This window comes from Macaca thibetana, chromosome 8 (assembly GCF_024542745.1).
Source record: "Macaca thibetana thibetana isolate TM-01 chromosome 8, ASM2454274v1, whole genome shotgun sequence".
NCBI lineage: Eukaryota > Metazoa > Chordata > Mammalia > Primates > Cercopithecidae > Macaca > Macaca thibetana.
This window is the reverse complement of record NC_065585.1, coordinates 40,886,459-40,914,285: the sequence shown is the minus strand read 5'-3', so window position 1 is coordinate 40,914,285 and position 27,827 is coordinate 40,886,459. Positions and strand designations below refer to the sequence as shown.

The 27,827-nt window shown below is 38.4% G+C and overlaps 1 protein-coding gene across 50 annotated transcripts in view; it reads left to right on the top strand.

Annotated features, from left to right (window-relative positions):
* The window catches only part of RIMS2 (regulating synaptic membrane exocytosis 2), a 752,308-nt gene extending 732,202 nt beyond the window's left edge, over positions 1 to 20,106 (top strand). For all 50 annotated transcript variants that reach the window (XM_050800643.1, XM_050800641.1, XM_050800657.1 and 47 more), the window contains 5 exons: positions 10,602 to 10,743; positions 14,364 to 14,476; positions 15,169 to 15,270; positions 16,696 to 16,835; positions 17,274 to 20,106. In XM_050800643.1, coding sequence (XP_050656600.1) covers positions 10,602 to 10,743; positions 14,364 to 14,476; positions 15,169 to 15,270; positions 16,696 to 16,835; positions 17,274 to 17,492 — 716 coding nt within the window. In that variant the 3' untranslated portion in view covers positions 17,493 to 20,106. The remainder of the gene's footprint in view (positions 1 to 10,601; positions 10,744 to 14,363; positions 14,477 to 15,168; positions 15,271 to 16,695; positions 16,836 to 17,273) is intronic.
* Positions 20,107 to 27,827: the final 7,721 nt, after the last annotated feature.

The following is a 27,827-nucleotide window of genomic DNA, read 5'->3' as shown; positions in this document are numbered from 1 at the left end:
AACAAGCATAGGTTTTAACGTTGCCAAAATTTGAATTCAAATCTCATCTATATCATTAGTCAACTGTGTGAATTGGGCTCTTTCCTCATATGGAAAATGATAATAGTCATCACTGCCATACAATCTTCTTATGAAAACTAGAGATACGTAGATTTTATATCCAAAGCATCTCCACATAGTTGTAAGTCGTGAAACAATAGCTCTTTCCCTCCTTTGTTCTAAGTTGAGTAGTTGAGTTTTTTCCCAACTTTTATTTTGAAATATTTTAAATATGAAAAAAGGAATAATACAACGAGCATCCACTACATAGACTGACAGACTTTATTGACTTTATCTTTTATCTTTGTTGCTCTCTTTTCACTCATACACACGCATGCATTCACACACATACACCACATACATGTGGTATGTATTTTTGTCAAACATTTGAGCATAAGGTAAGTTGCAGACATCATGATAAATCATTAAGTACTTTTAGCATACATCTCAAATTTTTAAAAAATATATATAAACAAAATTAACCCAAAAAAACTCTTTATTATCTCATATTCATTCCGTATCAATTTCTTCAGTTCAGTTGTCCCCCAAAAAAATGTTTTTTAAAGCTTTTTGTTGTTTTTCTCCTTAATCCAGGATTCAGTCAAGGTTTATTCATTGTATTTGGTTGTTATGCTTAATCTAAAACAGTACTTTCCCTATTATTTTTCATGACATTGACTTTTGAAGAATCCAGATAAAACTGTGTTGTAGAATGTCCAACATTCTGGATTTTTTTTTTTAATCATTCTCTCTATTCCCTGTATTTCTGGTGAACTGGAAGTTAGACCTAGAGATGTGATTACATTGAGGTTAAATGTCATAGGTGATATAAACTTGATATAGTCCATCAATAGACACCTAATGTCAAGATTCTTACTCCTAGGCATGCTACATTTCATCACTTGGTTAAGAGGTGACTGCCAGTTTCTCTCTGTGGAAAAGATTTATTTTTCCCTTTAGAATTACTAAGCAATTTCTGGAGTAATACTTTGGTACCACATGAATATTCTGTTCTCTAAAAATTATCCAATAATTTTAATATCCAGTGCTGACCCTTGCCTGACTCAATTATAACACTGGGACTGAGAATTTTAATTGAATTTTTTTGAAACATAATCAAACTTATAAATACACTTAAAATGTGTATTAAGTCTGTCCTTTTACATTGTGTCATACAGTCTGGATTAATATAGTATTGATAACTTATTTTCTTTTTTTTAATATTATTATACTTTAAGTTCTAGGGTACATGTGCATAATGTGCAGGTTTGTTACATATGTATACTTGTACCATGTTGGTGTGCTGCACCCATCAACTCGTCAGCACCCATCAACTCGTCATTTACATCAGGTATAACTCCCAATGCAATCCCTCCCCCCTCCCCCCTCCCCGTGATAGGCCCTGGTGTGTGATGCTCCCCTTCCCGAGTCCAAGTGATCTCATTGTTCAGTTCCCACCTATGAGTGAGAGAACATGTGGTGTTTGGTTTTCTGTTCTTGCAACAGTTTGCTGAGAATGATGGTTTCCAGCTGCATCCATGTCCCTACAAAGGACACAAACTCATCCTTTTTTATGGCTGCATAGTGTTCCATGGATAACTTATTTTCTTACATACAGCACTTTCACATATGATGTGACATTTTCTACTTTTCTATAGACAAGTATTTTCAATTTATATATTGTTTTTACCAAAAATAAGTGGATATATTAATGAATATGTGAATACTATTATGAGTCATACTGCATGTTAATTTTATATACAAAGGCAGACAAAAAGTAGTTACAAATGTAAAAGAATATCAGGAATTAGAGATATAAAAAATTTGTTTCCAAGAAGAACGTAAGGAGACATGATGACTAAATGTAATGTGGTATCCTGGATCAGAAAAAGCACTTCAGGTAAAAACTAAGGACATCAGAATAAAGTATAAACTTTAGTCAATAGTCATATATCAATATTAGTTCGGTAATTGTCACAAATTTACCATACCCATGTAAGATGTTAATAATAGGGAAAACTGGATATGGGGGTGCTAGAATTCTCTGTACTATCTTTGGCAATTTTCCTGTAAATCTCAAACTATTCTAAAGTCAAATCTTTATTTTAAATTATTTTAATGTGTTTTAAATGTGAATCTGAATTTTAAGAACAATGATTAAATTTTTTTAAGCATGCTTATAAAACAAAAGCCATGAAAACAGTTACAAAATAGAATATCAAATTCAGAGTTTTTAACAGAGCTGTATTCAAAATGGCCAATTTTTAAATGATATTGAAAACAAAAAAATAGACAAATTTAAAACTTTTACAAGAAAATGTAATACTGTCTATTGTATGTATCTGTCAGAATAGGTTGTAATAACAAACAACTAAAAATATTAATGGCTTAACACAAAAAATTTATGTCTCACTCCTGCTACATGTCCATTGAGAGTCCTATGTGTGGCTGTACTCAGGCTGATGGAAGGAGACATAGTGAGTCATACATACATCAGCTGCTAAATCTTCCACCCTGAAGTTACATGGGTTAGTTTTGCTCACATTTCATTGGACAAGCAAGTTACATGACCACACCTAACTTCAGAGGTGGGAATAAGTACATGAATACATGAATAGCCCTAACATCTACCATAGTTATGACCTCTGCTTGAAGCTCACCATGCTGTAGCTATTCGATACATAACTTTTATAGTATTAAATAGTTGTGACAAAGCTTTTGGAATGAATGGATACATGTTAAAGTCTGAAACAATTTTGAGTGTCAATTGTTCATTTTTAATTTTAATTTTAACATTTTTAAAATAATTGTTTATTTTAATTGTAAATGCAGAGCCTGGATTAGCCCAAACAAAATTGTTGGCTCTTTGTCTTTATTTTGTTTAGACTTTTAGAGATTTGAATTATATTTATGATAGTAGCAAGACCTGAGAAACTAAGTGTTTGAGCTTTTACACGTAGTTAGAGTAATCCACGACAGTGTCCCCATATTGAGGTCTTGCAGAACCAAATAGATAAATAAATCAACATCTTTCATATCTTGATATAAAATCTGCTGATGGGAGGGAAGTTATAAAATCTGCTGATGGGCACTATTTACAATAGCAAATACTTGGAACCAACCCAAATGCCTATCAATGATAGACTGAATAAAGAAAATGTGGCACATATACACCATGGAATACTATGCAGCCATAAAAAAGAATGAGTTCATGTCCTTTGCAAGGACATGGATGAAGCTGGAAGCCGTCATTCTTAGCAAACTAACACAGGAACAAAAAACCAAACACCACATGTTCTCACTCATAAGTGGGAGTTGAACAATGAGAACACATGGACACAGGGAGGGGAACATCACACACTGGGGCCAGTTTGGCGGTAGGGGGCAAGGGGAGAGAGAGCATTAGGACAAATACCTAACACATGTGGTGCTTAAAACCTAGATGATGGGTTGATTAGGTGCAGCAAAGCACCGTGGCACATGTATACCTATGTAACAAACCTGCATGTTCTGCACATGTATCCCAGAACTTAAAGTAAAATTAAAAAAAAAAAAAAAAAATCTGCTGATAGGAGAGAAGTTATGTCTACAGAGTCTACCACAGAGGTTGATGAAGGTGCTGGAGACAATTGTTATATTTAAATTTTAGGAATTAAAGGAGCAAGGTGGAAGAGAGTAAAAGTACAATTTACAATTATTAATGATTCTTAAAGATGAAAAAGTCTTCTACCAAAGACAAACTAGCCACTCAGGACCTCAACTTTCTCATTGCTGCAATAAGGGAGTGCATAAACTACATAGATATACTGGCTACCCAAGATTACTTCCTAAAATCTGTGAGTCAATAATTTTAGAAATTCTCATTATAATGCATTTTTAATTATTTAAATGTAACACAAATGGTTTTCTAAATTATACTAACTCTGAGAAATGGTAATTATGAATAAAATGCAAAAATAGCAACTTGTTAAAGCATATAAATTGTAGTCTAAACTAAAATGTAAAGTCAGTTTTCATAATCTGCCAACTATTCTTCATCCTGTTTCCATAAATCATTTTGCATACTGACATTGAGAAAATCCTGAATCCAAAGTAAGTCTGTCTGCAGTAGATGAGACCTTGCAGGTGGGAGCAACCAGGAATGGGTTATGTGAATCCAAGATTTGAAAGGAGGTCACTGTGACATTAAGTTTGACAGTGCATTGTAAGCCCTGCCTTGGGTGGGGCTTACAACAGTTTCCAAGTCAGTAGCAGAAAGGATCTTTTTGTTTTTGTTGTCAAGTAACTCAAAAGGTTTTCTGGTTTCCAGATATTATTAGGGGAAACTGACCCTTTGGTCTTTTGTTTAATCAAATGGCTTTACTGAGGGTGCCAGGTAAATGAGTCATCAGACTAAGCAGAGCAGAATAACAAGGACACCTCCTGTGTTCTGCTTTCTGCCTGTGATATTTTGCAGTTCAAGAATTTGATTTTTACCTGCAGGCATCTTCTCCAAATGTACTTTGGCTTAAAATACCTAATACCAAAATGAGTGATTTAAGGCCTCAACAACACCACCATCTGGGCCTTACCTGAGTATTTTTTGATGTTTCAGTGCACACACACATACACACATTATACATATATGTTTATGTATGCATGTGTATATTTATATGTATGTGTATACTTTTTAAAATGTACACTTTTGGCCGGGAGCGGTGGCTCACGCTTGTAATCCCAGCACTTTGGGAGGCCGAGGCGGGCGGATCACAAGGTCAGGAGATCGAGACCACCCTGGCTAACATGGTGAAACCCCGTCTCTACTAAAAATACAAAAAAATTAGCCGGGCGCGGTGGCGGGCGCCTGTAGTCCCAGCTACTCGGGAGGCTGAGGCAGGAGAATGGCATGATCCTGGGAGGCGGAGCTTGCAGTGAGCCGAGATAGTGCCACTGCACTCCAGCCAGGGGGACAGAGCAAGACTCCGTCTCAAAAAATAAAAAAATAAAATGTACACTTTTTTAAATAATGGCTAAGTTTTTACAGTTTTGATGGTCCACCCCTAAGTCATAATAGGATATTTTAATAAGTCTCCTCATTTAAAAAACTTATCTACAAAGGACTCAGAACTTACTGTATTAGTTTTATATTACAGTGTAACAATTATCACATTTAACAACTGAAAACAACACCCATTTATTAATTCACAGTTCTGTAGGTCACAAGTCTGGCACGATTGGCTGGGTTTTCTTTCTAGAGCATCACATGGCTGAAATGAAGATGTTGCCTGGGCTGAGTTCTTGTCTGGAGGTTCTAGGGGAGAAAATCAGCTTTCAAGGCCCCTTAGGTGGTGGACAGAACCCAATTCCTTACAGTTGCAGGCCTGAAGTCCCTCTTTTCTTGCTGTCAGCCAGGCATCACTCTCAGCAGCTAAAGGCTGCTCTCACATCTTTTCCATGTGGCCCCTTCCCTCTTCAGGCAGACAGAGGTACATTGAATTTTCTTGTGTTTCACATCTCTCTGATTTCCTCTTCTGGAACCAGCCAGAGAAAGCACTCTGCTTTGAAAGGGCTGGTGTGGTTCAGTTAGGCCCATTCAGATAATCACCCTATCTTTAGGTTGACTGATTAGTAACCTTAATTACATCTGCAAAATCCCTTTTACATGTAGAGTAACATAATCATGGGTATCATCTTAGAGTTCTCCCTACCACATTTTCTTTATATAGACCTTCACCATTATATAGATTCAGTTTTTTTTTTTTTGTTTTTTTTTTTTTTGAGACAGAGTCTCGCTCTGTCGCCCAGGCTGGAGTGCAGTGGCCGCATCTCAGCTCACTGCAAGCTCCACCTCCCGGGTTCTACGCCATTCTCCTGCCTCAGCCTCCCGAGTAGCTGGGACTACAGGCGCCCACCACCTCACCCGGCTAGTTTTTTGTATTTTTTAGTAGAGACGGGGTTTCACCGTATTAGCCAGGCTGGTCTCGATCTCCTGACCTTGTGATCCGCCCGTCTCGGCCTCCCAAAGTGCTGGGATTACAGGCTTGAGCCACCGCGCCCGGCTAGATTCAGTTTTTAAGTTAAATAACATGACAAATCATTTGGAACATTAAATGTGAATCATGGTAATGAATGACATTCAAGTTAAATTAGTTTTACTGTGAATGTAGCTAAAGATTTTGTGGTGCTGAAAAATTAATTTTAAAATAAGCCTATAAATGTATTTGATAATGGAACATTGAAAAAGACATGTATTAATGGGCTACTATAAATGTTCAGTGTATTTTTGGATTTATTTGATTATGTCAGATGATAGTGACTAGTGTATCTCCTCAATGTATGGTGTTAGTCATGGTCTCGGTTATGCATTAATACACAAACTCATAGACATTAGAACTCAAAGATATCAGAAATCATCTGCCCTCCTCCCCCTCCCTTTTTCATAAATGAGGAGCCAGAGACTCAGAGAGGGGATGTGACTCAGAGAGGATAATAGATAGAGCTCACAAGTTAGTGGTAGAGTCAGGCCTAGAATACTTAGTTTCAAATTCCCTCTCTGGTAATAGTAACAGTACAATTAACTGAAGCTTTTCTATGCATCAGGCACTATCCTAAGTGCTTTAAATGTATTGTTTTCCTTGATACTCACAAAAATTCCTACCTCATTCCTAATGAGATAGGCTTATTATTGTTGTCATTTCAGTTTGAGGAAACTGAGTCACAGAGCGGGTATGTAACTTGCTTAAGTGTCACCCACCTTGTAAATGGTAGAGTGGAGACTAAAAGAGAAGCAGTTTGATGATCCCAGGACCTGACTCCTTCACTGTGCTCTGCTTTTCCCACCCCACTAAGCTGCTTCTAATAGGGCCTTCCATATGCAATTACAGCATTAGCACAGGATAATCTCCATAGACAGCTGCACAAGCTCCCCATTTAGTTATATTCTGACAATGAGGTACTGAATAGCAGAAAATTTGGAGTCTGGGAACTGTCTACAAATGCTGGTTCTGTCACTTACTATGTTGCTTCAGGGAATTATGTAAACTTCTGGGGCCCTTAGATGCTATATCTGTAAAATTGGGATTTTTAGCATCGTTATGAAGGGGATACATGTAAGAAGCAATCTGTAAACAAAAGAATTACATGCTGATCATATTATTCTTTGACAAATGGTGCTGGTTCTCATAACCCTATAATGGCAGATTTTCAAGTCGCTTTCGCTATAATAGAGTCAGACCTTAAATTAAAAACTGTAGATCTTTGACATTGCAGAGGCTGTGTTCTGAGATATTTCAGAATCTCATTTCCTTTCTAAGTCATATGTTTCTTGTACATATCCTCATTCCACATGCTCAAATTTCACTGAAGTTTTATGTCTCACTTGATGGCAATTTTTTCACAAGGGCACTGTTCACAGGAAATGAACATTAAAGCTACATGGAGAGACACACTTGTACAAAATTGTATTACTTCTTGCTTGGGGTGTTTGTTTGTTTTTGAGACAGAGTCTTGCTCTGTCATCCAGGCTGGAGTGCAATGGTACAATTTCAGCTCACTGCAAACTCTGCCTCCTGAGTTCAAGTGATTCTCCAGTCTCAGCCTCCCAAGTAGCTGGGATTACAGGTATGGGCCACCACACCCAGCTAATTTTTGTATTTTTAGTAGAGACAGAGTTTCACCATGTTGGTCAGGCTGGTCTCAAGTGATCCACCTGCCTCAGCCTCCCAAAGTGCTGGGATTACAGGTGTGAACCATCATGCCCAGCTTACTTTTTGATATAGTTATTTGAGGACTGCTCAAATGAAATCATAAATATTAACTTCATAAATATCAGGATGTACTCTGCATTCTCATTCTTTCATTTCTCCTTAACATTCTCCCTCATTTTTTAAAACATATATGTGCAGTTTTGGGGTGGGGGTGGGGGCTTGGTGGTTGTTTTGTTTTTTCCTACACCATTTGAAAGTAAATTGCAGAATATATAACATTTCAGGTCTAAATACTTTAGCATGTATCTCCTAATAAGAAAATTCTTTATAATACATGTCATTATTCACCTTAAAAAATAACAGTTTTCTAATATCTAATGTCAAATGCATATTCAAATTTACTTTTATACTGTTTTGCATATAGAATTTCTTGTTTTGCTTTCCCAAACAAGAAGTTCGAGTACACTCATAGCATTTGATGGTTAAATTTCTTTGATATATTTTAATCCAGAATAATTCCCTTACCTTATTTCTTTGTTTGTTTTCATTATATTAACTTCTTTTAAGAGACTAGGTCAACTCTCTTGAACAGTAGTCCATGTTCTGGATTTCTCTGATTGTTTTGTGTATGTGTGTCTATCATATATCTTGTTACTCTATCACCTGTTTTTGAAAATTTGAAGCTGGCTCCAAAGATCTGATTAAAAACAGGTTGCATGTTTTTGTCCAGAACAGCTTGACAAGTGATACTGTGTATCTTATATCCGGAGGTGCATATTATTGTCCCCTCTTAGTGCTACTAAGTTTGATCACTTAATTAAGATGGTGGCAGCTGGTCTCCCAGTGTTAAAGTACTTTTTTTTTCCTTTAACAATTAGAATAATTTATGGAACAAATATTTGGCTCATATGAGTATCCTTTCTACAACCTTTCATCTAATAGTGTTAGCCTCCCTTGATGAGCCTTGCTTATATCATTTATTCCAATGGAGGTTGCAAATTGGTAATTTTTAAATTTTATTCCTTTTACATTTACTAATATTATGCTGTAAAGAAGATCTTTCCCTCATTAGTAGGGGATGTTTTGTATCTTGTTACAATTCATATCAGTACAACATGTTTACCATCAGTTATCTAAAATATCAGCCTTAGATTGTGGAACTGAGTTACAGATCAGTCATAATTTGTATTTCATATATACTCTTTAAAGCATTTTGGTGTACATTAATGTTGGAAGTAGAGAATGGATGAAATTTAAAGCAGTATTTCAAAATGGTAATTACTTGTAAGAGACTTGGTGAAAAGAGATTTCGACAAATCACTGGCAATATCAGCAAATATTTATAGACCTAAAAATAACTTACTGCCGGGTGCAGTGGCTCACGCCTGTAATCCCAGCACTTTGGGAGACTGAGGCGGGCGGATCACAAGGTCAGGAGTTCAAGACCAGCCTGGCCAACGTAGTGAAACCCCGTCTGTACTAAAAATACAAAAAATTAGAAGGGCATGATGATGGGCATCTGTAATCCCAGCTACTCAGGAGGCTGAGGCAGGAGAATCACTTGAACCCGGGAGGCAGAGGTTGCAGTGAGCAGAGATCACGCCACTGCATTTCAGCCTGGGCAACAGTGCAAGACTCTGTCTCAAAAAAAAAAAAAAAAAGGTTATTAATACCAGGCACTAAAAGAGCTAACTGTATGGTCATATCCCAAAAAGCTATCAATATTCACAGTGTGGATAAATATTTAAGCCTGACAAGAAGTAATCGAGTACAAATCATTTGTACTATCACCCTCTTGCTCAAGCTTTGGTAGCCTCTCAACTTCGCATCTCAACACTCATAGCTTTTGTAATTTGGGCTCAATTTTTTGTGGAACCCACTCCCCCATTACTTTACATGTGCTTTGGTCATTGCACCTCCCTTAAATGCACGTGGCTATCCTTATCTTTGCACCTTTGCCCATGCCGTTTCCCTTGCTTACGAAGCTCTCTTCTCACCTCTCGTTAAGTCCCAATCTACCTATTTTGCATGCCCAGCTCAAATCCCACACCCTCTATGACACACCTTCTTCCCTGACCTCTCCAGATAGTACTTCCTATCTGTGTCACATCTGTAGTACTTGACTCAGTTTCCTGTTTGCTCTTCTAATTGGTTTCTATTAGTAAATCACATCACCAAACTATTAAAGATCCTTGAGGACGTGACTGTCCATGAACAAAAATTAAAAATCTCTTTTCACATTATTTTGGTGGGTTTTTGCATTCCCCTTGGAGTATCTTTCTGAAAGTTACCAAGAGATGTGAAACTGTTGGCAAACTAGGCTCTCTCCTTTGTGTAGATTCTTTTTCCTTCTAATATCTATCACCCTACAAAAACAGACTTTCCTGTAAAAGTTAAGACTGGAATTTGAGGATTACTCACCATCTGTTTCTTTGTAAATTGTGTGAAGGCCTGGTTCTTTTACTATGATTAAAAGAAAGGGGAAAATATGGTGGGCAGAAATTAATCTGGCATTTAAATATTACAATGAAAACAAAAGATAGGCATAAATTAACCTGCATTTAAGTATTACAATGAAAATAAAGCTTTTTTGTTTTCCTTATGTTGAATCTTTTTGTTACATTAACAATTTGAACACTGTTTTAAATGGAAATAAAACAATGCTGTTTTGTGCTTACAGATTTTTTAGAAAATCTTCGTCCCACTCAACATGACATTGTTTAAAATTGTTTTAAATACCTTTTCTTTCTGTCTCCTTAAAAAGAGCACTTTGTATTTACACAGTTCTTTGCATCTGATGATCTGAGAGCCTTGGCTGATATTTCTTACCAGATAGTGATGACAAAGCTGTTACACTTTTTGTTTCTATCTCTGCAGAAGCAGGAGGTAAAAAACTAAGGAGCACTGTCCAAAGAAGTACAGAAACAGGCCTGGCCGTGGAGATGAGGAACTGGATGACTCGACAAGCAAGCCGAGAGTCTACAGACGGCAGCATGAACAGCTACAGCTCAGAAGGAAAGTGAGTGAGGCTGCATATGATGTGTGTCTCCTCCGCGCCTCACCTGTCTCACTCTCTGTGCTTCCACAGAGACTTTCTAACTCTCATGCTCTTCAGAACCACTTGAATTTTCACTGGTTAATTTCCTGTGAAGAGAACTTTGCTCACCTGCCACTGAGCAATGTGACGTATCTGGCTTTTTATATCAAGTGAAATAGATTTAAGAATAAAGTGTTTTGCCTTAATGGCAAGTTGCTAAAATGTAACTCTTACAATGCAATGCAAATACAGTATTTTGCCCTAGCTTGAAATAATATATAAAAGCCCAAAAATAATAAGCATGCCTGCCATACCATGTGAACAATGCTAGTTTTAAGAATCTCTATCCTGAGAATGATTGCTAAAAAATATGGAATGCTGGTGTATACTTAGTTCCATGTTGTAACACACAACTATAATTATTTAATTATATTAAATATAACAGCCAAAAAGAAATGCCACCAAAAAAGTTGGGGAGCCTTTTACATGGTTATCATGTAGCTTTCCTTTGAATCAACTGTCTCAGATATTTTTAAAGCATTTGTAGCTTGTGTAGTTCTGTCACCAACAAATTAATAGTACTTAGCAACTAAAGATCTGGAAGTGGGGCTGTAGAGGACATTAATAAAGGAAAATGGGGTTTACTGGCCTCACTGTCACCACCATGGAAGTATTAGATGTTTAGATAACCTGTGTGTGGCCGGTTTACAGATGTGAGGCCATAGGAGCTGTTGGCACAGCAGGAATGGTATGTCTCAGGATAATTTGTCTAGCATGATAACATAAATACAAGAGATATAAATGGTTTCTATACATTTGTAAGTAGGCTTATATGGGATACTTATAGAAACAGACTAAAACATTTGTATTAACTGAATATTTGAGAGTTGAGGTCGGGGGGAGAAATAGATTCGCTATTCATTAAAGAAGTCTAAAAAGAGAGGGAAAATCAACTGAAAAGTAAACGTGCACTGAGCACTAATCATTGCAAAGAACTACGTTAGGTACTGTTAGGGACATAAAAATGTTTACACTATAGCCCTTGCTCCAGATGTTTATAGTCTTATTGGAAAAAGAGGATGAGTACCCATAAATTCATTCAACAAATATTACCATATCCTCCAGTGGGCCAGTCACCGTGCTGTACATTGGAGATATAAGTCATAGTGGGGAGGGAGTAAATCTCCATGGCTAAGATCATGGGGTTTGCAGTCATATAGGCCTGGTTCTCTCAACTGAGTCTTTTCTTTTCTTTTGTTTCCTTTTCCCTTTCCTTTCCTTTCCTTCTGTAGAACTTACAATATTCCAGGCTTGGTTCTAGGTGCTAGAGATACAGCATTGAACAAAGCAGACACCACTCCCCATAAAATAAAATACTCTCCTCACATTTACACTCTAATAGAGAAGACAAACAACAAGAAAAATTGTTAAAATGTACATAAAAGAAAAACTAGTAAAATATATAGTAGATTAGATAGCATACGTGCTAAGGAGAAAAATACAGCAAGGAAGAAAGATGATCAAGAGGTTGGAGGTAAGATGTGACACAGGATAGATGGGGAAAGGGGAAAGGAGATATTCGAATGAAGATCTGAAGGAATTTAGTGAGCAGAGGGATATCTGAAGGAAGAACATTCTAGGATGAAGATTGCTTCAGAAGCCCTGAGGCAGGAGCTGGCCTAGTGTCAGCAGTGAGGAGGGCAGCACTGGGGAGGAAGGGTGAGAGCAGTAACGGACGAGGAATTAGGGCATGTGGCAGGGGTGAGGACAGCTTATATAGACTTTATGTATTGTAAGGACTCTGCTCTTACTGAGTGGGGTGAGAAGATGTTGGATGGTTTTGAGCAGAGGAGTGACAGGATCTGACTTCTGTTTTTGGCAGATCAGTCTGAATGCTGAGCGGGCAAGGGGCCAGGACAGCAAGGGCAGCAACAGGGAGAGCATTCGCAAGGCTACTACAGGAATACGGAAGCTAGGGAATGGTGGCTTGGACCAGAGTGTAGCATTAGTGAGGTCAGATTCTGAATGTATTTTGACAGTAGAACAAGTAAGATTTATTGGTACATTTGATGTGGGTAATGAGAGAAAAGATAGTATATTTGTTTGCCAAGGCTGCCATAATAAAATACTCAGGCTGGGTGGCTTAAACAACAGGAATTTATTTTCTCACAGATCAGTAGGCTAGAAGTCCAAGATTAAGGTGTCCGCAGGTTTGAGTTCTCCTGAGGCTTTTCTCCTTGGCTTGCAGATGGCCACCTTCTTGTGATATCTTCTCACAGCTTTTTCTCTGTGCGTACCTACTCCTGGTGTCTCTTCCTCTTCTTACAAGGACATGGGTCATATTGGATTAGGGCTGCATGCTAATGGCCTCATTTAGCCTTCTCTCTTTAAAGGCCTTATGGCCAAATACAAACATATTAAGGGTTAGGGCTTCAACATAAGAAATTTGGGGTGACATCATTCAGTCCATGACAGAGAGGAAGGAAGACAGATGGCTCCAAGGTTGAGCAGTTGGAAGAATGAAGAATGAAGTTACCATTTATCAAGATGGGAATCTTTTGACAGGACCAGAGTTTGGATTTTTTGTTTGTGTGTTTGCAGTGCGGGAACAAGAGCATGGGGAGAGTCCGTTTTAAACAATTTGACTTTCAGGTGCCTATTACATATCCAAGCAGATGTGTAGACTAAGCAGTTGGAACATAGGTCTGTGGCCCAAGGGAGAGATCCAGGCTGGAGATGTCAATCTAGGCAATAGCAGCATAGATGGCATTTAAAACCATGAGACTGGATGAGATTATCAAGGGAATTCAGACATAGAAAAAAGATAAGAGGTCAAAGGATCGAGCTCCAGTGTTTAGTGGCAGAACTAGCACAGGAGGTTAAGGCTGAATGGCAGAAGGGAAAAAAGGGAAACCAGGAGACTAGAGTGTGCAGAAAGCAGTGGGAGACAGTGCTTCAAGGAGGAAGGGGCAAGGTCAGTTGTGTCAAATGATCAGAGAGTTTTAGTGGAGTGGCAACAATGAAAACATGATTAGACTTTCAAGAGAGAATGAGAGGAAAGAAATGGAAGACAGCACATAGAGACAATTATTTCAAGGAGAGAAATGGGGTAGTAACTGGAGAGGGAAATGGGGTCAGGAAAGAGATTTTTTTATATGGTGGAAGAAATAACAGCATATTTGTATGCAGATGGGAATGATCCAGAAACATTTCTTCATGTATGAAATAGGAGAAATAATAGAACGTATCATAGTGCAGCTAAGAAGATTAAATATGATAAAGCCTGTGATGGAGTAAGTGCTCAATATGTGCTGAGTGTTACTCATAGAAATCACAGTCTGCCCTTGCGACCAAGGAAGAGAAAGGCTCACCAGCAGAAGCCTGCAATGCAGTGTGACAGGTGCTTCTGGTGTCATACGTGGGCTGCTGAGAGTATGAAGGAAGAGCCCTGGGAGGTGGAGCGGGGTGTTTGGATCCAGTAAACATAAGTGGCAAAATAATAGGACTAGTTTTGCCACAATAACGAGGCTAGAATGAAACCAAGCTTCCTTGAAAATAAATAGGGATTGGGGATTTAATCTCATATGTTATTTTGCTTTCAGTCTGATTTTCCCTGGTGTTCGCTTGGCCTCTGATAGCCAATTCAGCGATTTCCTAGATGGCCTTGGCCCTGCTCAGCTGGTGGGACGCCAGACTCTGGCAACACCTGCAATGGGTAAGGATTTCTGCCACATGATTTCACTATTTTGTTTTAGATTATTGAAAATGAAATTCTCTAAATTTGATAGAATCTTCTCTCTCTCTCTCTCTTTCTCTCTCTCTCTCCCTCTTTTTTTTTTTTTTTTTTTTTTTTTTTTTTTTTTTTTGACAGAGTTTCACTCTGTTGCCCAGGCTGAAGTGCAGTGGCATGATTATGGTTCACTGCAGCCTTGACCACCTTGGCTCAAGAAATCCTCCCACCTCATCTTCCCAAGTAGCTGGGACTACAGGCACACGCCACCATACCCAGCAAATATTTTGACTGTTTTTTTTGTAGAGACAGGACCTCACTGTGCTGACCAAGCTGGTCTCAAACTCCTGGCCTCAATCAATCCTCCTGCCTCCACCTCCCAAAGTGCTGGGATTACAGCATGAGCCACTGGGCTCAGCCCAATAGAATCTGTAACAATATTATCAACAGGAATCAAGACCTTAGATTTTAGCAGTAAAAAATATTTAACCATTATTTCTCTTTTAATTTTAATGCTTTTTAAAGGAAGATATTATTGATAGAATTTTAAGTATATTTGAATTTAAGAAAATATATGGGAAATGATGAAATGATGTTAAACCAAGGTCTTTGACTCAAGTATTTTCCTTAGTGCATTTGTATATTAAAGCATATTTGTTTCTTCCTCCTTCCATTAGGTGACATTCAGGTAGGAATGATGGACAAGAAGGGACAGTTGGAGGTAGAAATCATCCGGGCCCGTGGCCTTGTTGTAAAACCAGGTTCCAAGACACTGCCAGGTAAAAACAAAAGAGAGTTTTCTATTATTGTCCATAATCTATATTGTTTCAACTTAGAGATCTTTTGATTGGTTTAGACCTTTGATTTAGTTAATCAAGGTTATTAATGGATAGTCCATTATGACTGGTTTGGGGCTGGAGTCATTTGTATGTTTATCCTGAATGAGTGTTCAATGAGGATGATCCGGTGGGGATAATGTAAGTTGTTAAATAAGTACATACATACTAGAAACCACTGCAAAATAAAAACCATCCCACTTAGAAAATTCATTTTGTCACACCATGTACACAAGGAGTTCTTTTTTCTTATTAGCTAGTCTTTTGTGTTATTCTTCAGTTTCTCTAGAGCTTCAAAATTCTCCTCAGGAATCCGTAAGGCTCTGGAATTAGAATAAAAATAGATACAGGCTCCAAAAGTAGCATAAGCTATGTATGCTGGATATTCTAATTATAAGACTTTTACTTCCTATAATCTGAGGAAAGAAAGGCACTATTATAACTTCTTATGCTACATATTTCATACTGAAATGTCATTATAATCTAAGGCGCTTGAAGCCATGGAAGGTGCCACAGTGCTCCAAATACATTGTGTAGAGATTGCTTGATAAGATGGATAAAACAATTCCTGAGGATTCTGAAACTTGATTTCTAGCCTCAGCATCTCTACTGATTGACTTGTAATTTTGACTCCTAACTTTTCTATTTCTAGCTTCAGCATCTCTACTGATTGACTTGTAACTTTGACTCAACTTTTCTATCCTTGCAGAAAGTTTTAATTATATAATCTATTGTATAACCTTGCACTGGTGATTAAGACAGTTGTGTTTATATATCTTAGAGCTAGTCAACTCATTCTGCTATAAAGAATATCATGATTTGTACATGCATAAAAAGTGGTTTTTAAGAAGTGTCTGTTGGATAAATTTTAAGCCATAGATTTTCTAATTAGTTGCCTCTTAGCTAATTTGATCAATATCACATGAAATTCCACTACTGTTATACCCACACCACCACCAATAAATAAGTACTTTTGAGTGATAATCACTATTTGTGGGGATGAGTGAATGAAACAATATAGCTTCAAGCATGTTAAATAGATTTAAGTATTGATAAATTAAAGACTGAGTAGGACATCTCTCAGGACTGGAAGCATTTCACTTTATTTAATGCAGTGTGTAAACCTGTATAACCAGTTGATGAAAATAATAATAATAAACTCAGGGGCTATGTTAACATCCCCTAAAACTCTCTGAAAGACACAGTTATCCACTGTTTATCTAGTGATTTTGACAGAATGCGGCTAGGCCAGTGGCATGATTGCTAGCTCTTTCAGCCAAAGATTAAACTGTGGTAAATGTCACTGTGAGTTGGCCATTTCATGTCCATAGTTTATCGCTTATTCTCCTCTATCTTTTCTTTCCCAAGCACCATATGTAAAGGTGTATCTGTTAGATAACGGAGTCTGCATAGCCAAGAAGAAAACAAAAGTGGCAAGAAAAACGCTGGAACCCCTTTACCAGCAGCTATTATCTTTCGAAGAGAGTCCACAAGGAAAAGTTTTACAGGTATCTACCTAATTGTTTATCCCTTACCTAAGAAAGTATTTTTCATGGAGTCAGACGTTATACCCCAAATCTTTTCTGTTGTATTCTTTTATGTTCCTCACAACTGAAATTCTTTGGAAACTTTTCAAAGCGGTGACCAGTGCTGTAAAGCAATATACGTTGTCATTTTCTTTAAAGTGATTTATAGACATGCAAATCTCCACCACACATAAATTCCACTCTCTCTGGATTTCTTACAACCTTAATGCTTCAGTATAATTTCCCCAATGTACCTTTAGATTCCACTAGTTAAAGACAACTATTTCATTATACAGATTTTAACTTGATATTTGATGTCAGAAAATTAAGTGAATGTACTTTAGTATTTTAATATATTTTACAACTTTTTCTATTTACACAGCTACACTGACATCACTCTACTTTTTATTTTGCCAACAGATCATCGTTTGGGGAGACTATGGCCGCATGGATCACAAATCTTTTATGGGAGTGGCCCAGATACTTTTAGATGAACTAGAGCTATCCAATATGGTGATCGGATGGTTCAAACTTTTCCCTCCTTCCTCCCTAGTAGATCCAACCTTGGCCCCTTTGACAAGAAGAGCTTCCCAATCATCTCTGGAAAGTTCAACTGGACCTTCTTACTCTCGTTCATAGCAGCTGTAAAACTGTTGTCACAGCAACCAGCGTTACAAAAACAAAAAAAAACAAAAAAAAACAAATCACAGGTTGCAAACCCTGGTAACACTGCATGCTTAATGTTGTGTCTTCTGAGCCTGTTTCTAGGGATACAAAGCGATCCTGTGTTCTCAGAGGAAGTTGCACACATTGTGCCCTAAAGAAGGCCCTCAGGTGAAAGAGCAGAGCTGTGAAGAACTATCAGGTTTGGAATTAAATGACATTCGAGTTCTGGTCCAATCTGAAGCCATGGATTAATCTCAAAGAATCAGTCAGTTTCATGCAACAGAAGCCCTTTTCAATGGCACCTTTATATTTTTATCGTTCCTTTTTCTTCATTTATCTAACCCCAAAGCCCTGATATGCCACAGAAATGGAGCTATACAGCCATGAAGCCGTGTTACAGGTCAAGGAGTGAAATCCTAGGAAGCATCAAGTGAAAAGTAGGAGACCAAAGAAGTGGTCAGGAACAATCATCAGCCCTCCTCTGGCCGGGGATCAGAGCAGTCTGTGCAGCAGGAAGAGTGGCAGACTCTGTAGCTCCACAGGCACGTCCTTTACTAATGCCAAGATGTGTTGGACTCTGAAAAGCAAAATTCTGTGGCTACACTGTACTGAATGAAATTAAAGAAACTTTTTTTGCATGGACACAGATTAGCTGAATACTTAAATTATTTTCTTGGGGCTGCAACTTGCAAAAAATAAAAATAAAAATCAGCCATTTTCAACAGTTTATATTATTTTTAAAAATAAATTTCACTAGTGCATGGTTTTAAAAAGGAGAGAGAATGCAACAGGGTGATACAAAGATACACCATGTTTATTCTTTAATCATAGTCTGTGTTTTGGCAGACATTACAAATGGAAATACTTTCTAGAAGATATTTAAAATTCTCTTTATGTGACAAATAAGTATAATATATTCAATTTATCTCCATCTTAAACATACAAATCTTATGAAGTTCAATATGTGCAAATTTTTCACATCTTTCTCCTCTCACTTTTCCTCTTCTCCCTCTTTTAATCTTTTCTTTCTCCCTGCCAGAGTGAACCTTATACTAAAAAATTACAAGTTTTGATCTGATCCTCTCTTATACCCCATGTTTAATTCAGAGCTGTAGATGTCTCTGAATTTGCGAATTTCTCAAGGGAAAAATAATTTTAAGAGCTTTCTTTATTTCAAGCATGTTGAAAAGGATTTTGCAACATGACTTGGGAGTACATTAAAGTAAGTCAGCATGTATTTGAAAAAGAAGATATTTGAACTTTTGCAATTTATTGTACAGTGCATGGTTTTTTTTTTTCACCTTTAAAATTCAGTTTACAGGAAAATTCTAAAATCATGTTGCCATTGTGATGTCCAATAAATTTGTTTTTAGCACCAGCATTATTCATACAGGGATTAAAGTATTATTTGTAGAAGGTCTTAGGTTTTGTTTGTTTTTTAATCAGTTAAAGCAATTTCTTTAGTCAGTTTCCATTTACTATGTGAATAGAAACACTGCTAAAAATTGGGAGCCCTGAAACACAGGGCTGTTTATTCATTCATTTTTCTGTAGTAAAATTCAACTTTTCACAAATTATATTTCTAAAGAAATATAGCAAACATAAATCTGCAACAATTTTAAAGCTCCGATTTTTTGGTGACTCAAAGAAAGTCAGTATGCCTATTAATAGTTATTTGATGCCATCACCAAAAGTCTATGTGAAAATCTCCTAAAGTCAAAACCCCTGCCTTTGGTTTTACAGACAGTTATTACCATTGGGTGGTGCTGCAAGGTCAAATTTCTCCTAAGTTCCCCTATTTAGAGGAAAAGTCACTGGTTATTGTAATAAACCACCCATGGTTCTTTATGTACATTTTGATAACATTATTATAGCTTGATTTTAATTCTTTGCTTTAATTTTTGAAATCCACATCTCATTTGTTTAAATTAAGGCCATGCACAAATTTTTTTTTTAGTTCAGTGCTGACCATTAAAAACTATCATGCTTGATACGGTGCAAAAGTTAAAATGAGTATCACTAAAAATGCCTTCTCTTTATGTGGTGCAATATGAAATACACCAAGACTGTGTCTTGACATTCTGATGGACCCAGGTAAAGTTGTTAAAAGAATGAATAAAACTTTATTAAAATAATTTAGACACCTGTGTACCAGCAACAATTGATTTAATAGACCTAGAGTGTCTATACTATCCCTTAGAATAAAGGTTTATGATTTTCCTGATACTAAGATGCAGTCACATAATCTTTTGTGCATATTCCTATACAAATTGTTTCTAATTTTAATAAGAAGGACATGACTGTATGGAATATTTGTACATACTTGTCATTATGCAGTATTTATTTAAAAGTTGGTGTTTTTTTTTTTTTTTTTAAATTTTCACATCTGCACCTCGACTTGTGGTTTAGTCATGTAACTAGCACTATGCCAGTGACCGTTGTTGCCCTGTACATAGTATGTTTGAAAAGTAAAGGGAATTCCAGTTGGAAAAAAAGGGCAGATGAGTCCTGTAATGAACACCAACTAATGTAAATCAAATTCATTCTGGTGATGGTATTTAACACTTTAAATAAAACATTTTCTTTACAGACATCTGCAGTGCTTTCTCTGACTTTTCTCCCCACATAGCCCTGAGCCTGCTACAGCTCGTTTCCTGAACTCATGTATCATTTAAAGAATGAAATCACCGTCTCCTACTTCTCAATAACATAAGTAGACTGCTGGTCTTAGCAATAGCCCTCAGTAGAGCACTTCTTCAAAATGCCAAAAGATTTCTGCTCACACTATTAAAAGTTGCTGTATTTTAAAAGGTTGTTATTTTGGATTGAGTTGCTTTCTGATTAAATGACTCAGCAACTCACAGATTTTATGAGTGAAATTTTTAAGTTAGTCATGGCCTTCACTGACAGCAGAGTCACAAATACTCAAGCACAGGCTCTGCTAGCCCCTGAGTGAAGATGGCGAAGGCATAGCTGGCTTTATGCATATGTGTTTCTGCTAAAGTTTCAGTTTTGCTTTGTGGGAGGTGGAGGGTGTGTTTTTGGGGTAGGGAGACATGTGGTAACCTGACATATAACAACCTGTCCAGAGACTGTCTTCTATGTGTGGATATGAATGGGTGACAGGATTTCTCCATATCCTTCTGGGGCAGTTCCTCAACTGGGAGAAGGAACGCCTGTGGAGTTCTCATGGGAGTCTGCTTCAGGTCTGAAATTTAAGAGCTAGTTTGAATTCACATTTATTTAGTAATCTAACTGAAATCTAAGTCTAGCTGTCTTTCCATTCTTGGAAACAACCATTTCCTCCATTTCCAAAGACTCAACTCCAGTCCATTTCCCCATACCTATCCCGTATTTTTTTTCCTTTATCCCATATATACCCTCACTCTAGTGAATTGCTTTTGTTCATACATTCCTGTTACAAAAATTCCCTTCCCTTTCTCATGTGCCCTCTCCTGAAAATCTCTTCTACTTTTCTCAGTAATAATACATATGAGTCCCTTCTTGCCACTCCCAGCTCACGAATGAGCTCTTTTGGCAGCTCCTGACAAAACCCTAACAACACGGCTGCCATTGACGCCAACACCTTCACTTTCCCAGGGACCCCAGATGCCGAGGCTCTATAGACAACAGTAAAGGATATGATATTCTTGTAGTGGATATGATAGAATTAGGCAACAGATCACCAAAGCTGTCTGCCGACTACTGATGTAACCCTTGCCATTCTGTGCATGTAAAAATCATGTGCTCAACGTGTTTGTCTCAACTCCCTCAGCTCGTGATGCCCTCAGTGTTCTGTGGGCATTTATGCACTGAAGAAACGGGAGTTTGTACAACCCACCTCTGGATTGTGAAATGTGTATTGAGAAATACTTTGCAAAAGAGAAATTTTTTAAGTGAACAAACAACAAATCCGTGCCACTCACATCTTCCCTATGCCCTTACTCAGGTCACTTATTCTCCAGGGCATTCATTTCCTCACCTGGAAAATATGGAGTTTGAGGTAGATTCTCATCTATCATTAAATCAACACTTTAACTAAAATGTAAGCTCCTTCAGGGCAGAGACCATATCTTCAGTATCAAAAACTTTTTGACACATAGATGTTCAATAAATATCTGTCCAGTGAAGGTTTATTTAGTCCTAGCTTTTTTTGAGGCACTATTTCAGGCATAGTAGTGAACAAAACAAACATTAGCCCTGTCCTCATGGGGCTTTCATTCTTCTAAAGAAGACACATTGGGTAAACAATTCCAAGTGTGATAACTCCTAAAGTGAAGCCCCCAAAATGCTACAGGAGTACAAAGCAAAGTGTTTCAACCCAGTTTAGACATTTAGGGAAAGCTTATATCTAAAAAAATGAACAGGAGTTAAACAGAAGGAGATGATGGCAATGGGAAGCAAGAGTGAGATGAAGACTATGTCAGGTGGAGAGAACAACAGGCAAGAAAGTGGAGAAAAGGGAATCATTACCATTTGTATTATCTTATAGTGTCTAAAACAGTGATGAGCACATAGGATGTGAATGAGTTGAATGAATGCATCTATAGATTCCTGCATTTGGGCTATTTCTAAAGCATTGAGAGTTTTATTGGGAAGATAGTTTTGATTTAAACTTAATGTGAAATCTATTTCTAAATGACATAATTGATAAGGTCTAATCTTTCATTATATTTGAAATGGTTCTCAGAATGCTACTTAGTCCTTAATCCCATTAAATGGTTAAGCCTTTGAACATAGGAATCAAAGCCAGCAATTCCATACCCAGCACAGCACCTAGCTCAATGCCGAGCACATTATAGGTGCCAGATATCCAGCATTAACAGTGAATGTCCCTCTCAAATATTCTCAGATAGATTATTGTCGGCCAAGTGCAGTGGCTCACACCTGTAATCTCAGCACTTTGGGAGGCCGAGCCGTGCAGATCACTTGAGGCCAGGAGTTTGAGACCAGCCTGGAAACATGAGAAACCCCATCTCTACCAAAAATGCAAAAATTAGCCAGGCACCTGTGGGAGGCTGAGGCACGAGAATCACTTGAACCCTGGAGGCTGAGGTTGCAGTGATCTGAGATCACGCTACTGCACTCCAGCCTGGGTGACAGAGCAAGACTGTGTCTCAAAAAAAAAAAAAAGATTGTTGTTATAAACATGGAAGATTCCTGAGTCCTGAAATTTATGTTCATAGTTTGTGTACGGTTACATCAAAAAGACTTTAAACCTGTCGTGTCCTTAATGCATTTTGAGTGCCAGCTTCCTGTAATCCTGCCTTGGGGCAAGGGATCCTATTGCTTAGTATCTTTTCTAGTCCATCCAGATTGTTCCTCTGAGACCTGCCATTCCCCTGGCCCCATATGATGGTGGTATAGAGGGTGCAGACTCTTAAACTGGGTCAATCTTTACCTTGCCTGTGAAGATTTGTTATTGTTTTGTTTTGTTTTGTTTTGCCTTGATACCAAAGAGGCAGTCCATCTGCAGTGACAAAAACTATCCCATTGTGGGGGAAAAGGCAGGAGCCTCCAGTGACAGTGTTTTCTGATATAGGATGAAAGTTGGTTTATGCTAAGAAAGTCAACAAAACCAAGTGGAGGCAAGACTTGGAGAGAGGGTCCTACAGATTCCACGTTCCTAGTTCCATTACGACAGTATCTGCAGCATCCCTGCCCTTCCAAGAAAGCTTACACAGTGTAGCTGTAATTAGTTGGGTTCCTGCTGCTTGAGGTCATGAGTCCTAATTAATATATTTGGCCAAAGATGATTCTAATGAAACTAGAATCTCGAAGGAGCCATTGGGTTCACCTAGGGCACCTCTTAGCATGAAGGGAAACCCTAAGGGGTGGCCATTAAGCCTCTGCTTAACAAATGGATGGAGAAATAAATGCTGCAATCCATTTCATTCCATAACATTTAGCCTAAATTGTATTCCTTAACACTTAGCCTAAGTCTCCTCCCAGTATTTTATACTTCCTGGGATAGCACTACCTTGCAGAAATGTACAGCAAATGGCTGATCGCTTTTCCATAGATAGTCCTTCAAATATTTTAGTGAGCTATGTTATTATCCCCAACTCTTAGAAAGCAGAATAGCATGTTGGCTTAAAATTCCTGTTCTAAATAAGAATGCCTGAGTTTAAACATTGTTTTCTCGTTTGCTGTATAATAACTATGCAGTAGCTCTATAGCCTTGAATAAGCCACTTATCATGTCTGTTTTCTTATCTATTAAATGGGGAAGTAGAGATAATAACAGTACCTGACTCACAAGGTTGTTGAGAGGATTAAACAATGTAACATAGACAAGGGACTAGCACAATACCAGACGTACAGCTAAGACATAAAGTATTAGCTATTGCTGTGGTGGTGGTGATTGTCATTATTACTATTAGTTTTACTACCATTAGTTTTCTTTTCTCTTCCAGGCACGTATAATGCCTTCAACCACTTGTCACTTACTAGAAACCTCATCATCTTATTTTTCCTCTAAACATACCCTCTCCATTGGCTTAAGCAAATGACTCCGGATGAGTACTGGCTCAAGAAGAGTACTATGGACTCTGCTTTGTAAACACAACCTGTGATTCTGTTGCTGTTTTCTGCAGCTACCTCACATAGCCTTTTCAGACTAGGCTGGTGGTCAAACAAATCTCTCCGATCCTCCATCTGAATTGCTTTCTTACCTGACCTTGTGGAATTTCATTTTTAGCCAAGCATAGATATAAAAGTTTTCTTGCTAAATTTTTTTCTTATTGGTTTTGTCCAATATTCCACCTTATCAAAATCATCACAACTGCCCTAAACCTGCATTCACTCTGAATTTTGCTGAAGGCTTAAGACTTATAAAACATGTCAGCTTTCACTGCCAGCTCTGTGTCACGTGCAGATCTGATAAGGACGTTTCCTCTATTTTGATTCACATCTTTGATAAAATGTTGACTAAAATAAGGCCAAGATCAAAGTTTTGTAACTCTTTTCTGGTAATATTAATTGATATCAATAGTATTGTCATCTAACACAAAATGTGTTACATTTTGTAACACACCTACAAAATGACTTTAATACACAAGATCCAAATCAACAGTGTCCAACCTTTTTGGCACCAGGAACTGGTTTTGGAAGACAATTTTTCCACAGACTGGAGTGGTTGGGGGATGGTTCCATGATGATTCAAGCACATTATGTTTATTGAGAATTTTATTTCTATTATTATTACATTGTAATATACAATGAAATAATTATACAACTCACCATAATGTAGAATCAGTAGGAGCCCTAAGCTTGTTTTCCTGCAACTGGATGGTCTCATCAGGGGTGATGACAGTGACAGATCATCAGGCATTAGATTCTCATAAGGAGTATGCAACCTAGATCCCTCACATGTGCAGTTCACAGTAGGCTTTGCACTCCTATGAGAATCTTGATGCCACTGCTGCTCTGACAGGAGGCGAGGCTCAGGCAGCAATAAGAGCGATGGGGAGCAGCCATAAATACAGATGAATCTTCCCTCACTAGTCCACTCCTCACCTCCCACTGTGCAGCCCAGCTCCTCACAGGCTATGGGCCTGTACTGGTCCATGCCCCGGAGGTTCAGGACCCTGATCTAAATCAATCTTTATGACTACTTTATGAGTGAGTAGTAACATCAACTTTATTGTGCAGATAAGGAAACTATAGTTCATATAGTTTAAATAATGTGACCAAAGTCCCCCATCTGAGAAGGGCCATATCCAGATGAAATGTGGGTCTTCTGACAATAAATTGAGTGGGTCAATCAATTGTAGGCCACTTCACTTGACTATAATCCACCACACAGTTCCCCACTTTATCCACAGAGAATTCATTATGGCCTTCTAAATGATTTGCAGAAATACTGATATGTTTTCCTCATAGAGTAATCTAGGTGCCAACAGAAAGCATGTCAGGCAGGGCAGGGTGGGGAGCGAGAAGGAGGTTGCTGGTTATATGCCATCTTTTCTGAGTTACTATTGGGACTTGACGAGAACATGTATATGGACTTGGCATAAAATGGGCACCCATGAATGGCCGCTCTTTTTCTTATCATGAGCCTCAACTCCTGTTTTGTTTCCAGTTAAAGACTATTCTAGTTGCACACAAGAAAAGCAAGAGAGAACTGAAATGCTTCAGCATTTTTCCCTTCATTATCTTTGAGTAGTAGAAGGGATCTGCCCCTTCCTTAACAACTCCTTGGACCCAAAGGAAATAAAAGGAACGTTTTTATCACCTTCAGCATTTTTTCAGCCATTCTGGATTCTAACCCTCTGCTTCTGGCCACTCTTCCTTCAGGTGCACTCCCTGGTTCTATTTGCCCTCATTATGGGTCCAGCCTCCTCCTTTTATATTTATTTGTTAAAATCTGAGTTAAGCAGTGGTGCCTGTCTGTAATTAGACTGGCTTTGGCTTTGGTTTTGTTTATATATTTGTTTTATATAGGCAAATATTTATACATACCTACTTTTTCCCTTTCTTTCTCACTGGAATTTTAGAATAATAAGTTTATTTTTTTCTAGATTTTTCTATGCATCTTTGGCTAGTACCACTCCTGCCAAGGAATCATCCTTACATCCTCTGAATTTTTTCACACATCAATTAAAAATTCCAGGACATGTGTCTGATAACGACCAGCATCCATTTTCCTCATTGTCATGACTATAAAATGAAATAGTGACCTATTCCCAAGTGTTTCAGTGACAAATTTCTACATCACGAACGATTATTTTGTTTTTATTTCTTTAAGAATTATATTCTATTGGCTTGTTCCTGGACTGACACTTACTAGCTGTTCAGCCCTGACAAAGTCATTTATATTCTTTTAGCCTCACTACCCCCATCAGCAAAATGGAAATCATAAAACTACCCAGTTCACTGGGCTGGTAAGGGGATTAAATGAGATTCCGTATATAGAATACATAGTACCATAAGTGCTGTAAAATTAGTGTTCACAAATGCCAATTATTAGCATAGGTAATTGATTAGAATGTCTTGAAAACCATTTCATTCTTTGCTGCACTGTCTCATCTAAGGCACAAGTCTTCTAAGGGAAGCAGAGTCCCCTCTGAACACTGGGAACCAAGCTGGGGTATCCCCTGCTGGATGTGGAGATGACTCTGCTGAACCCCCTCATAGCAGACCTTCCCTGGAGAGGAAGGAACCCCCCACAGGCTCAGCAGTCCACTGCCCACCACTACTTAAAAGAGAGACCCCTGTGAGGAATCCCACACTGCAAGGAAGCTCCAGGCCTTCTCAGAAAGGAGCAGCTGGGCAGACCAGTCCAGCAGTCATCCAAAGGATAGGGCTTTAAAAATGCCCCAGCAGAGTTTCACACCCTTGGGCTGGCTCTCAGGGTCCTGGAGAGTCAGGGAGTTTGGGATGGCAGAGGACGCCTCAGCCCCTGGAAGATCACACTACATAGGAAAATGGTGACCTCAGAATCCTCCTGGGTGGGTCCTCACATTCCTTATCACACAGCTTCTCTAGTTATTTCCTAAGCAAGAAATAGGTCAGGCTCTTCTCTAGTGCTTGCCGCCAAAGGCTGGGCTCCCTGTGTCATAGGTCTGGCTGGTGGGCTGCTGGGGACAGCAGGCTTCTTGGGTGGACTCACAGTCACCAAGGACTGCAGGGCCCCTGTGGACTACAATGGAACTCTGGCAATATGTTGGGGTTACCGAGAACCTGATCCTGTGACAACTCGGTCCCTGTCTGGGTAGTGATGAAGGACAGGGACCTGTGTCGGATGAACAGTCATGAGCTTCCTTGGCAAACCTTATTCTCTTACTGGAGAAATATTGAAGCTGTGGGGAAAGAGACGCGTTGTCTGGGATATTCTTGATTTGCTATAAAACCTCATGTGCTAACATCCATGGAGCTTATACAAGTTGTTTGTGACATGGTAAAAAACTAACAAAAAAATCCTAAAACTTTGGTGGTGGGGGGAGGGGCCTCCCGAGCGTCCTGAGATGCGATGAGCGCTGCGCACTTAAAGTTGAAAACTCAGTCAACTTGTCGGTACAAGCCTGGTTAGGGGAAAATCCCAAACTCACGAAACCAGAAACCTAGATCTGCAGGGCTTGCTCAGAGAGGAGGAGTGATGGGGTTCCACAAACAGGGCTACGGTCTTCAGATCCACTAGGAGACAGGCTCTTAAAAATATCCAGGAATCATTGTCCTTCTAAAAGGACTGGTCTTCTTTCAATAGCCACCTCTAGATACTCATAAACTCATCTTTTCTGTCTTACATCTTTTCTTTTGTCACGACGAATCCCATTTTGGTCCTCAGGTATAAACATTGTGGGCTCTT